The 16840-nt window shown below is 32.3% G+C and overlaps 1 protein-coding gene across 1 annotated transcript; it reads right to left on the reverse strand.

Annotated features, from left to right (window-relative positions):
* Positions 1-6358: 6358 nt before the first annotated feature.
* On the reverse strand, positions 6359-15391 carry LOC108967105. The gene is made up of 4 exons (XM_018930351.1): positions 14598-15391; positions 11642-12243; positions 11181-11327; positions 6359-7203 (listed from the first exon to the last, which is right to left on the reverse strand). Exons 2-4 carry the CDS (start codon positions 12017-12019, stop codon positions 6553-6555), a joined length of 1176 nt encoding a protein of 391 aa, XP_018785896.1. The 5' UTR covers positions 12020-12243; positions 14598-15391; the 3' UTR covers positions 6359-6552.
* Between the last annotated feature and the right edge of the window lie 1449 nt (positions 15392-16840).

The following is a 16840-nucleotide window of genomic DNA, read 5'->3' on the forward strand; positions in this document are numbered from 1 at the left end:
TCGAACACGCAGAACTAACCTAACATAACCTAATTTTTCACCAAAAATATCGTTAAATCTCTTAGAAGTCATCATTTTTATACTCTCGCAATAAAGTTGCTAATAACGGTATATATCGTCAGATATATGGTTACATATACGAAAGTGATCAGGGTGACGAGTAGAGTTGAAATCCGTATGTCTGTCTATACGTCCGTGCAAGCTATAACTTGAGTAAAAATTGAGATATCGTGATGAAACTTGTCATGCGAGAGTATTTAATGTTCGGTGACACCCGAACTTAGCCCTTCCTTACTTGTTTAAATTTATTTTTATAAATAACGGAAAAATGTGTGAGTCCCCATTTTCATTAAACTGGCTTTGTGTAAATCACCGCACAAATAGAGATTTTAATAAATTCATTGCATTTTTATTGTCTATAAATAAGATTTCTGGTTTTCTTACAATAATATCTCTAGTCGCTTAAGTTGTGTCTGCTGTAAGCGCTGTATAATTATTACTCAATCACAGCAAGTTGCACGTCGTGCATATCTTATTTACGAGCATTACAAAGCTTACGAAATCACTTCAGGTAGCTTAAATAGTACTAGTTTCACATAGCATTACCGCTAGCTTAAGGGGGCACGTGAATTTCACAATTTCTATTTCTGAGGCATCCATCAGACAAGTGTATAAAAACAGTTTGCTTATACGATTTAATGCATTTTAATTTGCTGTAATTTAAAAACATTTTATATGTATGTAGATGAATATGTACGGAAGAGTTCTTCTATACTTAATTAGCACTTATAATATGGCGCTTTAGAAGGGTAAAAACTGAAGAGATTTAATTGGGTTTAAAGTGATGTATATAGTTCACGTGCCCAGACAGTTGCAGTCATTAATTATTATTTGAAGTTAATATTGTGAATATTAATACTACCTTTTCAATCATATGATCAAATTTGATCCGGACTGACCAAAAAAATTGCTTCATGTAGCGTCTCAAAACGGTCACGTACCATTCTTGGAGAGAGACATTACTATAAACAAAGAAAACCATAAGCATCACCTTGATTTTTGAGCGGCACCGACATGGTTTTCGGTTTCAACCTATTTTTGGAGCGACATTCGCTAGATTGTTATAGACTTTACTATGCCGTAATAATAATAGATTGTTGTATACTTTACGATGTCATAAAAATAACCCTCGGACCTTCATCAGCAGTGATAAATTTGATGAATGTAGCGTCCTCAGCCATGATATCAAGCCTTTCTTTGGCGAGCTGTACTTGTCGTCGTTTTCGCAAACGATGGAATACTTTTAGTACGAGACTAGCATCAACGCGCTTCATACCCAAAAAAAGAATTATTGAGATCATCTGCTAACTCTCTCTGATTCTAATATGACGGTTTATATTCTGTGGATAGATGACTAGAATAAAGCAATTTTTCTGAATGCTTTGTGTCACTCAAATACTACTTGTTTTCGCTATAAAGTGAACTCCCTAAAACACTTCTACAACTGCTACAACATTTCAGCCCTTCTGTGACCCTGATTCCACTGAAAACACAAAATTTCACGTAATCTTGTCGCTAAATTCATTTTTCAAGGCAAAAATCGCCAGACTTTTTGCTTCCCAAACAAAAAATTAGCATATGGAGATCAAACTTCTGAAACATAAAAAAGGCGGTTTCAATTTAGTAAAAGAAATTTCATCGATGTGGTTTGCGAACGCGATTTAAATTAAGTTTAATCGGATGATAAATTATATATTTATACAATAATAACATAGGTACTTTGGTTATGCTAAATATAGATTTTGAGTACTAAATTTTTCGAAAGTAACAACACTTAATTCTACATCCTGTATATTAAGTACTACACAAATTGCTACTCAGAATTAGAAGAGGCTAACTTAAGATTATAATTTTACTTAATTCTCGAGTATCAATTGAAATATACTCCAAATTATCTTAGATAATCTCTCCACCCAGTACTTCCGGGAAAAATTGTATGGACTTACTAACATAGATACATTTCATCACTGATACAGAGAGGAATAGAATATTAAACCCATTAATAAATAACTTTAACGGTTTTCAAACAAACCCCTTTCGTCGATATATATTTTTTTCTAGGTTGGTATAACTGTCAGTGACAACTGTGACAGATATCAAATCAAAATAATTATTAATGTTTAGTAATAGCTTATTTTTCTGAAGTACATCAAGTGCATTCGACGATTTTTACGCTGAGAGAAATTGTTCAACAAAGAAGCTCCATTGAAATTTAAATTTCTGGTGCCTAAACGTTCAGAATGTTGACAAAAGCCTTCGCTGATAATTGTTTGTCGCAAGCAAGTCTGGATTGGTACCAATGAACCAAGTCCAGGACGGGCATCAACATCAACAGATGTCATCGACACGTCAACAAAAAAAAAACAATAATTTGGTGCTTGAGAATCGACTATTAACAGTCAGAGATCTTACTGGCATCGTTGGAACATCGGAACTATCAGTGAAAAACAGTTTGAGAGATCATTTGGGCCTAAGAAAAGGAAAAGCACGGTTGGTTCCAAAATAACAAAATTTTTTCGAAAGGCAGTGCCATGTTAACGTCTGTGAAACAATATTTTCCAACCATCAAGTTATAATGAAACATATTATTACTGGGGATGAGTCTTGGATCCATACCACAATCAAAACCCACTTCGAAGCAGATCAAAAATCAAGGTTATGTTGACAGTTAACCGAAGAATATCGAGGTGTGGTGCATCCCGAACTCCTTCCGAACGGCCGAACGGCCGAACGGCCAAGCTCTGAACAAGGAACACTATTTGAGTGCTATGCGTCATTTCCGAGAACCTATTCATAAAAATGAGCCGGAGTTATGGGCTGACAACTCTTGGCGTTTGCACAACGATAATATACCGTCGCATACTGCATTGATTCTTAGTAAGGTTTTTGCCATATTTTCAGCCAATGTCGTGCCTTAACCACCATATAAGCCTGATTTAGTTCCGTGCAACTTCTGGGTATTCAGCAAACATAAAACTGCTCCGGGAAAACCGTTTTGAATCATATAAAGACGCTAAACGTGAAGCGCTACGCGCGTTGAATGCTATTCCAGTAATCGACTTTAACCACTGATTCGAGAATTGCAAAAAACGTTTTCACAATTGCATTGAGACCAAGGGGATTACTTAGAGGGGGATGACAGATATAGATTTTGAAAAATACATCAAGAATTTTAAATTAATAAAAAAGTCTTACTATTTTGCGCCCATATTAGTCTGTTAGTGGTAGTCACTTTTCAAGGTACGAGATAGTAGGATTTGTTCTGCAGTGAACAGTCGTCAGTTTTGTTCCAGAATCGTTGGGAAAGTTTGACAAAAAGAAACCATAAAATGATGAGTTCAAAATTAAATGATGAATTATATTTTCACAACTTTTTTTTCAACACCTTTTTAAGGAGCTGACCAAGTGTGAGATCCTAAGAAGATATCATATTTAAAAGTAAAATTATTTTAAATTTTAAAGGTATATTTATTCATATTGTAAGAATACATAGTCACTCAATCTTTTGAAGAGAAGCTGCAATGCATTGTTTCCGTGGATGAAACCTGAACACAAATTCTCTGTAAAAATATTTATATCTAATGCAAAAAAAATACAAAATAATTCCGATTTAAAAACACGTTGAGTTTTATACCAAATATTGGTTGTTTTTGGTTTGATTTTTGTTGAGATCACAAAACTGTTAAGTCATTGTATGGGGAATTATATACAAATGATGTAAAATTGTATAGTGATCGCATCATGGGGCTGCTTAAACTGAGCGTCAGTACTTGAGAAGGCAGTAACTCAAAAACTATATGAAATATCGATTTTAGTATGTTATTTGTCAAGTTTTTTATTTTTATTTTCTTCTTTTCACACTAGTGTTATGTCCTAAATAAAAAGTGAAATTCATTTCTTTATATTTTATAAAATTTTCATAGTTTTATTTTTCAAATATTTTTTAAATTTTTAATAATTTTTCCCTTATAGATAATTATAAATTTAAAAAAATACTTAAAATAAAATTTTACACTTAGCGACCTAGGTACTCATACAAAAGTTGCGGGTTTTTTCAGTTTTGCTTAACAATACTAAATATAATACTATTTTTTTAAGTATAGACCTACTTCGCAAGTTAGCTGGGTCTTTGATTTAAATTAATTTGATTCGGTTTAACGTTTTTTACATATACAATATCACAGCGCAAAAGCAAATGCAAATGAGCACTTGACTGAATGAAGTTTATTTTTTATTTTATTTATTTTTCTTTTTTAAATATATTTCTTTATGTCTTGGTTTTTTTTTTTTTGCTCTTTCTTATTGCAATAATAAATACATGTTTCTATGAATGTATAAATATTTATCGAATGTTTACACTCAATGATTTAGATTAGATTAAAAAATGCAAGTCATTTACATATTTTGTCTTTAGATATTCGTGGCTTAGGTGCTAGTTGTACACACTGACATACAGTTAAGATAATAAATTAAGAAATAGCGTGAGAATTAATGCAGAGAGAGAAAGAGAGAGCTTGTGAGAGTTTCTGTGCGTAGTCTTTCATAATCAGATTTCGAAATAAACTCGTAATGTATTGAGTAATCATGAGAGTGCATATGGGTATGGAAATATAAGTACATCGTCACCTAAATGCAAAACAATGTATCACAAAAAAAAATTGAAAATCAGTGCAGACCAATTTATGGGTATATACCCATTTTATAACCAAAATTCGAAACTTAAATTTCGTTCTAATATGCGTGAATGATAGCCAATATATAAGCAATATGTAACCACTTTATAACCAAACCTCAAATTTTGTTTCATTATGAGCGGCTCCTATTTTAACGTTTTTCTTTTGTCTGTGAACTTGTGAAAAGTGTTGTTACGTTATTTTGCTTTTTAGGTGACAATATGTACGTATTAAGCTTATGAGCAGAGGCGCGTGACGCAATTTTTAAGATTTATTTTCGTAAAATCCTAAAAAAGTTATGAAAAATTTGCTTACATTTTTATGTACAGAGTGATAGAAGATTAATTTTCAATCCTTTTTTTTTTATTAAAATTTTAAGAAAAGGTTGTCAACATGTCCACAACTTCTAAATTTGCCATTTCGAAAAACAAATTTGATAACTTTCATATAAATAACAACTCCGAATTATATTAATAACTTTATATACAAAATTATCCAATCCAAAAACAATTACTTATATGTATTTCGAATCGATAATTTTGTAATTGAAATTAATTGTCCGGCATTCGACTCATTAAATGCAGTTATAACTTTTGCCGTCGCTTCTGGCGCGGTTTTATCTCCTCATGGGCGCTCACATGCCGCGCCTCTGCTCACGTGCTTATAATGCTTCTTAAACTTATACACATATGTAAGTATATGTGTGTTTATGAACCTGCGATTTCTGCATGCATTATCTCATATAAACAAGCATTTAGAATAAAAATAATAATAATAATAATAAGTGTGATCGAATAGGAACCAGTCAAGCAGCTTGCGCCACTTGAATGTTAATATAGCTAATCTATATGTATGTATGTTGAATTTAATATGAGCATATTTGTGCATGTTACGGTGTATGTATGTATATGCCTGTTGGTGCTGTTAATTATGGTTGTGGGTGTGTGCTCGCTCAGTTATCATAGTAATTGAGACGGTGCGATGTGTTGACTAGAAATACTACAACTATCAATTTGTGTTTGTTTACTTTTTCATAGTTCTTGTTGTTATCGTTATTGTTGTTGTGCATATGAAACCGAAAGTGAAAAATGAAAATGAAATTGAAAATTGAAAATTGAAGGCAGCCGCGCATTTGACAAGTAATTTAATGGAAATTGCCTTTTGATTTTTCATGTTGTTGCTTTTGTTGTTTCGCACATTGAACTTGAACTTGTGCATTTGTAAAAACAATCAATCGCACGTTGCGCTGCGCCTTCTACATGAAACGGCATGTGGTGTAATAAATAAATATGTTTGTATGTTTGTATGGAACTGGCGAGATGTTTGCTTATATTACGTTATTGTTGTTGTTGTTGCAGTTATTGGTTTAGTTTCGCATGCAAATAATTTATAATTAAATACAAAGTGCTTTGTTTTTGTTGTAGTGTATTGGTGCAATACTACTTAATACTTGTTTGCAAACGCATCGCTAAAATATTTTTGATACTTTTTGTTGTAGATTTGTCGTATTAAACATTACTGGAATGCAGTCACTGTGCGCTAAAGAAGTAGCTAAATTCTTATACACATTTTTTCTAATACTAATAAACTCAATAATATGGTATAGCTATGTATATATATTTGGAAGGCAATGCTTTGACCTGGCATGTTTAGCCGTGCGTATGTATGCATTTAAGCAGCACGTGAGTCTAGTATGTAAAGCGAAAATTGCTTGAGACTCAAAATGACACTTTCATACATGCAAGTATGTACATATATGCATATATGAAATTAAAATCTGTAAATCGTATAACCTTTTGTTGTTCACGGGCACACTGGCTCACCGCGTATTGTGCGCATGCGCTACACGTCTTCTGCTACCAATACCAATTACTGCACTACCATGCGCGTTTTTGCGCCTATTTGCCGCGCCTCTGCTGCTACCACTATCACTGCGCTCAGCTGACGTTGTCACCGTTTTAAGCGCCGCCAACTGACCTTTGACACGCTTGTTTTTGCTAATGCTGCCAAAGTGCTTTTCCACCTCATTGAATGCCTTTGGATTGGCCATCAACGCAATTTGACCGCGTCGCTTTGTTTGCTGGCGCAGCACTTTCCACATGGTCTTCAAAAATTCGTAGTAATAATATTTCACCCACATTAAATCGATCGTGTTCGCCTCCTGCACAATGTGCGGATTGCTTTCGGCGCGTCGCTTCGTGTAGAGCTTTAAGCGCTTATTCATTTGTTCGCTTGTCACTTGCGGTAGCGCGCTGCCGCGCAACATACGCGGCGCTGGCATTGTGCCATTGATGGCCGTCTCCAATTCGCACAACATTTTGCGTGCGCTGATAAATAACCGTCGCAGTTCGCGTCCTGTACTATTTTCACGTTGCAATTTGGCCATATCCCAGGCGCGCTGTATGCTGCGCAAATAAGCGAATGAACCCACAAAGGATTGCATGTTGCGGTACCAGCGTTTGAGTGCGATCTGGAATGAAAGTTAAAAAAAATATTTTTTAGTTAAAATAATTTAGAATTTTACATACATTTTATTTTTATAAATTAATGAAATATATTTATATTTGGTGTATAAATTTCTTTGTGTTTAGAAACCGAGAAAACCGAAATTTGTCGAAGGCATTTATGCAGGCGAGGCTTATAAAAAGTGTGTGCAAAATTTAAATAGGGTTATTTTGAAGTCCATATTAAATATATATTTTTGTTTTTTTTGCTATTGTCAGTCTGGTTCAAATTTGGTCAGAAATTTTTTAATTTTATTTTTTTAAATATCACACCTAAATAGCTCATTTCTTTATGTTTTACAAAATTTTCATAGTTGGGTTTTTTTTTTGTTGTCAATCCGGTTCAAATTTGATCAGCTATTGCACACGATACTTGATAAATGCAAACATGCACAATTTCAATGGGAAATAGAAAATTATACAATACAATTTAATCGCGTGTACTCGTAAAAAGTCTATATTTGCAACCTGTTCTCTTCAACAACTTGTATATGCATATAAATAAACCTATCTGTATACATACATATGTATGTATGTATAGACATGCGCGCAAAATCAACCGTGACCTACCACAACTTAAATGAGAGAGTATAATACCAGCACAGCGTGTGCTATAAAACAGCTGATAGAGCACAGCGTAGCGTATAAACGCTCAGCACCCACCAGCGCACGCTCTTCAGTTGTGGCGTCATCGCGCTTCCTCTTTTATAAATTGAACGCCACTAAGCGTGTTAGCGCGTCGGAAAAGCATTTAAGCTTTCAATTGAATATTTAGACATATTTCAATTTAAATATTTACATATGTACAGATTTATGTAAATATGTATTGTTTGTTTTGGTTCACTTATAGCTATAAATCGTTAATAAAAACACGTACCCATTGACATCTTTTTATCAAATAATTAATATATACCTATTTTTGTATTTATGTATGTTTGTATGTATGTGCTTGTTTTGCTAAGTACCGTAATGTCATACGTGCTGTTGATAAGTTGCCAAAGACAAGCCGCACGCTTTTATACAAAAGTGATCTACTGTTGGCGTGAAAATTATCGTTATTTAAGACTATTATTATTGACGTACGGTATAATTTGAAGCACCTGACCGCAATCATTAACAGCGTTTGTGTCCCGTGTTTGATTAAACCGGTTTTTTTTCAGTACAAATTTAACAAAAAATACAACTTTTTGCTTTAATATTTTTTGTTTAACAATAAAAAGCACCAATAAACACAAATTAATAACTTTTTATAATCACTAATATTAAAATATAATTATAATATTAAAAAATTTTAATTTTTATAGTGTTAGCCACAATTTCATGCCCACCAACTGTAGTTTAGCATACCAATTTTTTTTTTTTTTTTTTTTTTWWTYWWTTYYTYWWTTWYTYWTTTTCTGGCCGCTCTCAGCCACTTGCAACTAGCCCATTCACCGATTTTTGTTGCTGTTTTTTTAATATTCTTTTACTTTCTTATTTTATTCGCTTAAGTCATTGATTTGTGGACACAAGTACATAGATATATACATACATACGGTGTGAGATTTCGCCACGATGGCAGATAGCAAACGCACATCGGGTACAATATGAATCATGTTAAATAAAAAGCCAAACAAAAATAAAATCTAAATCGACACAGAAAACACAAACAAACAATTTCAATTAGCTTTTGGTTTTAACACTTGCTTTTTCATTAGAGATGTCTAAAACTTTCAGTGAATGTACGTATATACACATGTTTGCCTCTCCCTGCTTCGCCACAATTTGTGATGTCATAACGACTATTTTTCAATATTTATGAGCAATGGGTCCTAAACGAAATCAGTTTACCGAGTACATTGTGTTTAACAGTGGCGTAGTTTTGTAAAAATATTGCAACACTTACGCTTTGAGTAATTAATTATGGATTTTTACTCAGTCAAAGTTGTAATTTCCTTTATGAACTTTACCCCACTTTTGCTTAAAATTAAATAAACTATGCTTAAAAATGACAAGGAAAGTCAAATATATAAAATAAAAATAAAAAAAAATTAAATAAAAGTGAAATAACTTATAATAAAATTTATGTATACATCATAATTTTTACAAAATTTCCAAAAGCAAAATTTTTTCACGTCTTCTCCCCCTCTCTAAAATAAAATTTGCCTGCGCCACTGCCAAGTTTCAGTCATGCGATATTGTGATTGACTTGGCATCGATCACACGCTTTAGCGCATGCGCACATACATACATACAAACGTTATACACCTTGCCCTTATATGTATGGAAGTTTTCTTTTTAGCCAGCGCGGACATAATAAAGGGAGCATTTGTGATAAGATAACATTCTCAAGCGATGAATGAATATGACTAGTTGCAGTGATTATAACAATAAGTTTGCGATTTATGACCACACAAACTACCGATTAGGTTAAGTGAAAGCAAAATCATCAGCTATATATGAATAGCTGCTCTGAACTTAAGATAAAAAAAATATTAATAATTTTTCTTATTTATTTTTCAGTTAGCTGTCATAAATGTGTTTAAAAAAAGTTAATGCTTGTTGCAAAAACAACTTCATAACGCATTGTTTGAGTATTACAAATGTCAAATGCATTACATAAATGCGTCTGGAGTGACTCACAGACAACAGTGTATTACTAATATGTCTATTAGAAATGCCTTTGCCCTCGCACATGTCGATATATATATATCATCTAATTTTGTTGATATAAACATGAGATCTTCGCCAGCGAAGCGGAACCGTATCAGCATTATTTTTGTATATACTTGTATGAACATGTACATAGATTTTAGAAAATAGCGCAAAATTAGTTGAAGCAATTTCTCACCATACTAAACACAAATAAAATGTCATCGGAAATTCCTCAAAATACACACATTTTCGGTTTATTCGGTTTAAGAATGCGGTCAACTAATATGGAAAATAACGCAACATCACTTTTCGCAAGTTTACAGGTGAAAGATAAATGCTACAGTAGAAACCACTCATATTAAAAGAAAATTTGAGTATTGGTTATAAAGTAGTTATATATTGGTTATATATGGAATATATCTGAGAACGAAAGCTAGAAATTTTACAATAATACATATATAATATAATGCAGTGAACGCGTTGTCTTGCAATTAAAATGACGATATACAATGTATGGTTCAAATTTTTATTAGAAAACTTTTTGAGAATCACGAAAACCTACATAGGTATACATCAGAAAATATCAAAACAGGAAGGAACGTTAACTTTGGCTGCATCGAAGCTCTAGTATCCTGCACAGCTGTGTTTCTTATAGCAAAACAGGATATAAAAAATTTTAAATTGATTTTAAGCAGGCAATTTGTCTGCCAAAAAGACTTTAATACAAGAACTTGTTTTTGTACGATCGATTTGTATGGCAGCTATATGCTATATTAGTTCGCTTCGAAAAATAAGATTATAGCCTTGCCTTATACCACATTCTATGCAAACATTTGCGAAGCTACCCAACTGTTTTTTTAAGCTTTTAAGCACGAAAACTGTCTCAGAAAGCTTTCGAGTTTGAAATCTTTTTATTGGTCGAACTTTGACTATATCTAAATATGTATAATTGAATTGCTTATACTACTGTTTTTAATTGTACAGCAATTACAATCCGATTCTTTCTTTGTTGCTTATGGTTTTTCAATCTATTTGCATACATTGTAATGAGCAACGAAATGACGTGCAGTTTTTCAATGATTTTGTGCTTTTTTGTTGGCTATTTTTCACGCAGATATTTCCGTTTACTATTAGCCAAACAGCAACGGAAATACCAGACTAATTTTTGTACGCCAATGAAATATGTAATTGTATGTATGTATGTGCATGCATATGCGTGTATGCTTTGAGCAGCTTAACAGCACTAAATATTGTTGTACAGAAATGCAATAAGGACTACATCCCACATGTAGATATGTATAAAACTTACCGATGAGTTCAGCTTCAATTTTGGCAGAAATTTGTAAGTTTTATTGTGCAGCGACCAAATATGTATATTGCTTATATCAATATCTTGTTGACCGGCTTTCAACATCTTGTACTCGATACCTGCCGACTTTTTAAGCATATTGAAAATCTGTAAATATTTGAAAAATATAAAACTTATTGGATGGATGCAAATAACGGTAATAATGTGCAGTAAGTAATTTGAAAAAATTAAACTTGAGAGCTTAAAATTTGAGAATTTAAAATTTTTCTAAATTTCGAAATATTATATATCGATTTTTTATAAACTCTAAATATTATTTATTTTATGCTTTCGAATCTTACAAATCTACTATACTTTTTTTTTTGTTTTCTTTATACATACTTTTGGTGCTTTCGAATATCACAATTCTATTACAATTTAATTTTTTTTTTTATATCAATTTTTTTTTCACTCAGACCCACCTGTTTCGTTGGGTTCTTCCGCCGCATGACACTGCCACTTTGCGTCGCCGACGGCACATAAAAACCACCGCAAGGATTCACCCACGGCAGATCTTTTAAAGTATCGATATTCCAATTACTGTGACGTTTGCTGTGTCGTTTCCGTTTCCGCGAGCCCTCATTGCCTGTTTGCGCCATCGTGTAGACTGCACCGCTGCTCACATCTATCGTATTTTGTGTTAACGTCACACCCACCGCCTTGTTCTTTGCGCTTGTGTTGGTTTTTCTTGTTGTTGCCGTCACTTTTCGTGTGTGTGTGACTTGTGTATTATTGGCGGGACTATTGCTAGTTGTTGTCGGCGCTGCTGAGGCGCTGATGCATATGCTTACTACGATCATTATGAAAATGAGATTGCTGGTAAGGACACGTTGACTTTGCCTGCTGCTTCGACTGCTGCAACTTTTCTGTGCGTATGTGGTTTTTGGTGTTGTTTTTGTTAATTTGCTTACTTCTGAGGGTGACCGCACGCTGAATGAGAGGCGTGGGTGCGTTTGGGTATGTGAAAATACGCTTTGGTCCGCCGTTTTGCTGGATTTATTGGTTGCAAGTGATTTGCAACCACCTGTGTGAATGAGAAGAAGAGAAGGATTATTATAACTACCGTATTTTTATTTCACTTTTATTGAAAAAAAAATATATATGATTGATTTTAAGGATTTGTTTTTAAAATGAAAGTGTCTTCAATGGAAATAAGCACATCAATATGCCAACTAGAGTAACTAATTGTTAAACATGCGATAATTTTAACTTGAAAATCGTTTTCAATATATTAAAAAATTCGTTATTAAAATGGCGTTTTAAAGAAATTATTCGTAATAAATTAAGTTCCGCTGAATTTATTTCCTATATTTTGAAAAGAAATAGATGTTTTGATTAAATAAATTTTGTATTTCGCTCCGAATTTGAAATTCTTTTTTGATTCAGCGCGCTTAGAAATTCTAATATTAATTGTAATCGTCTGATTCGTAAGCTATATAAAATTTTTCCACTAAAAACCCAACCCAATACAAACAAAAATCAGAAAAATTGTAATTTTCCGCCGAAGTTCCCTCCGAGTTGTATTTCTTATGGCAACTATATGCAAAGCTAAATCTGAAGTCATAATTAGCCAACGACTTGCATTCAAACGAAAAGGTTTTACTTTTAAATAATTAAGATATATTGCCAAATAAGAAACTTTTCTAGGCAAGAATTGCATTCTAATCGGTTGGTTTGTACGGCAATTATAAGCAGAAGTGCTCCAATATGAACAATGTTTTCGGGGATTAAAACAATACTTTGGTAAATAGTGTATGCCCAATTTATTGACGATATTTTGTCGAATAAAAAAGTTTTTCATACCAGCACTTTCTTTCTGCTAATATATGCTATAGTGGTCCGATATCGGCGCTTCCGACAAACGAGCAACCTCTTAAGGAAAAGCGATGTGCACAAGATTTCAATTCAATATATGAAAAACTGAAGGATTTATACGCGTACATACAGACAGATAGGGTTTAGAGTATTAAAAATTAATGTAGTACATAAAAGTAGAGATCTTAATACTATACGCAACCTCTTAATATATTATAATTTCATTAAAAAAAAAAAAATTATTACTAAAAAATTTCTGATTATTTGAAGTCAATAAAAAATAAAGGAAAGGGTTTGTTTTTTAAATTTAGAGCTCAAATTCTTAAATTATTTGATAACACTTTCAATAAATAATTTCTGTTTATAGTAGACTATATAAACTTTAAGGAAAGCGTTTAAGTTTCAAATTTATAGCTTACTTTCTTAAATTTAATAATAGTATAAAAAAATGTTTGAAGGAGACAATTTAACTTTTTTTTTAATTTTTATTCATACATGATTTAGTATATATAATATAGTATCTGAGTTGAAGGACTTCTTTTCACAGAAAATTATAAATTTATAATTAATCTAAATATGAGTCAAAAGACGGAAAGAAAATGTATATGTTTATAAACTAAAGCTATGTTGAAGGACATTTTTGTATATTTTGTATACTATAGATAAATGGTTTATTAATTTAAAAAGTAATGGTTGCTTCTGAAAATAATTTTTAATTTTAGTTTTTGATATTTTAATATTTTTTTTTAATTAAAATTCACTTTTTGGTTACAGATTTTACAAATTTTATGTTGAAATAATTATATTATTTGAATTTAACTTTATCGAATTATTTTGTGTTTAAAATTTCATTACATTACCTTTATGTAAAATATAGCTTTTACAATGAACTAATTTTTTTGATTTACGTAATTTCAATTTATATATAAACTTAAATTAAATTAATTATTTGTTTAAAATATATATTTTTTATTTATTAATGTTTTTATTTATGTAAATTTAATTTTTAATTCAATTATATTTTATTTAAAAAATAATTTTTTTATTATATTGTTTTAATTTAGTTCATAGCATTAAATTTACAATTAAAATTAAGTATTTTTTTATATAATTTTTATTATTTATTTATTTTTTATATATTTATTCTTATCTCAGCTCCTAATTATTAATTAAACTATTTCTTTTTACTAAGACTACTTTCAATACTTGCATTAGTTTTGTACTTTTAGCACACATTCAACTTACTAATTGTGTTGACGTAAAATTTTTTTTATTTAACTCATTGGAAAACACCACAAACCGATAGATAATATCTTGTCATTCTCACAACTCTTTCAGACATACATACATATGTTTGTACATAGTTACAATCCAACTTATCAATAAATATAAGCTCGAACACTTCAATTTTGTATGAATGCACTGCCAATGAGCTGATAAGTTAAATATGCTCATAGCCAAAAATAAACTAACTTTGAATTGAATAAATATATAAATAAATTTGCCTAGACGATTAACTAAATACAACTTTAATTATCTAGAAATCAAAAACAATACACACACCGCATACTAATCCAAGTAAATACGAGTTAATTCCGCTTTGTTCATCCACGTGGGGTAATTGGGTGGGCTGCGCTCGATGGGCGCACTATTAGCCAAAAACGCGGCGCGCGGCGTTCGTGACTAAGGCGTTTGCTGTTTTTCAAGTGGTACGACACTTCACTTTGAAGACACTATGTTGCGCACAAATTGCCGGTAATAATATTAAGTATGCGTTTTATATGTTTTATATATGTTTGTATGTATGTTTAGGTTGTTAGTTTCTGCTTTGCTTTTGTTACATCAAATCTTTTGAATTAGCCAATTTCACAAGAATGTGCTAATTTCCCGAATCAAACGTAGTATTGAGCGACGCTTTCAATTTTTTCATTAATTTCGTACAACGGCGGCAATGTTGTCATTATCGTTTTCTGTTTGCTGATTTTTGCTTTCTTCTGACTTTATACAGTTACTTTCGCTCGCTTATTGAACACTTTTTTTAAATTTATTTATGCTTCTTTAATTATTTTTCTTCTTTTGTTTGTCAGTCTTCTCGTCATGCTATGCACACACACAAAATTTTTAATTTGGCTTAAACTATTTAACGATACTAAAGCAGAATCAAAATCGAATCGTTGATTTTTTATTGAATTTGAACTTTGTCACTGCTGTTACAATTAGCTTTTATTGCAATTAGATTATACTCTTGCGTCTACCGGTTGTCTGTAGGTATGCAAATGTAGATATTTTTGGGTAAAACGCTTTTCAAACTTTTCCAAGTGACTTCCGTTCAATAGCTCACACTTCCTTACAGCACAAACTGTTGAATCAGACTGATCAAACCTTAGCCATAAACGTCGACCGTAACTTTTCTTCGTCACACTGCCAATGCCGACACAGCTACGACACTACTACTACTTTACCACTAGCACTACCACTGTGGCGAAAATAACAATAACACCAGCAAAAGCAACGACATCGGCAACAACAATAGCTACGCTTACGCTTACGATTGTACGTACGCGTGTATGTGTGTATCTACATATATGTATGTATGTACATATGTAGGTGATATGTGCCTTTACCGGCCAAGCCAGCAGGCCGGGCAATACCAGTACCAGACCAGACAGCCGACTATTGCTGATGACTAACGTACATACATACCTACATACAAACATTCATACATTACGCGATCGTTCATGAAAGAAAGCAACAACGCCACATCTATGCATACCTCAGCAAATGTAGGTATGTCTGTCTATACGCCTCCGGTAGGTGTGTATGCATGTGCTTGTTATTACGGTTCTTCTGTCCATTGTTGTCTCCTCACCTAATCCAATGATCTCATTTGTGCTCATTTTACCCAAACCCATAGCAATGCGATCCGCCGCGCTCAGCAAATATACGAGCATATGTAATACACATCCAAACACACGTCTTTGGGCCAACTGGCCGTGTAGCCGTCTACTGAGTGAGTAGCGTTCACTGAGCATTTATACGCTTTTCCACTCACTTATCAGTGTGTTTGCTTAGGGTAAGGTTAGAGCGGGAGGCAAATCGTAAATACAGATGGCAAGCGAAGACAATCGCGCCAAACATAAATACATAAGTTTATGTATATAATTCAGCACTCATGATATTTTATGTTGGTGGTTCTTTTCCGGGCAAGCTTTCTCTCTTTCCTCCACACCAATAAGAACGGTATACGGTGGCATAGTTGCCTGCTGGCCTTGTCTTCTGGTAGTTTGTCTCTCATTCGTCGATTAATTTTATATACCTGAGCATAGATTATTCATGATTTTCGGCAGTGAGAGTGTGGGTGTGTACGATTCGATTATTATGTTTTTCAGAAGATGAGCAAATAGCTGGCATATACCTGTAAGCCTTGCAATAATAATTTACATACATATATGTAATTTTATTGCTTTCTTGCATAAGTATACAACGGATTACAATTTTGAATTTTTATATAATTTTTTTTTCTTCAAAAATTCCATAAAAAATGGAACTCCTAGCAAGTTTTTTGAATAAAGTATTAGCATTAAAGTCCATGGAATTACCATTTAAATTAATTTTATTATATTTCGTAATCTTAAAAATTTTTAATAAAAAGTTATACATATTTTCATTTGGAAAAAATTTCATAATTAATAATTAAAAAATTGAGTTTTTGAAATTTATTTTTTTTTTAGCGATTGTGTACTTCTTATATTCTACCTACATCTAATATCTAATGAAATTTTAACATAATTTAAATTATTTACTAT

This window comes from Bactrocera latifrons, unplaced genomic scaffold, assembly GCF_001853355.1.
Source record: "Bactrocera latifrons isolate USDA-ARS-PBARC rearing strain unplaced genomic scaffold, ASM185335v1 scaffold_177, whole genome shotgun sequence".
NCBI classification, from domain to species: domain Eukaryota; kingdom Metazoa; phylum Arthropoda; class Insecta; order Diptera; family Tephritidae; genus Bactrocera; species Bactrocera latifrons.

Coding starts and splice junctions, on each gene's coding strand:
- LOC108967105 (XM_018930351.1), bottom strand. CDS start 12,019: ATGATCGTAGTAAGCATATGCATCAGCGCCTCAGCAGCGCCGACAACA. Junction 11,328..11,641: donor GGAAGAACCCAACGAAACAG/GTGGGTCTGAGT, acceptor AAATATTTACAG/ATTTTCAATATGCTTAAAAA. Junction 7,204..11,180: donor AATTGAAGCTGAACTCATCG/GTAAGTTTTATA, acceptor CTTTCATTCCAG/ATCGCACTCAAACGCTGGTA.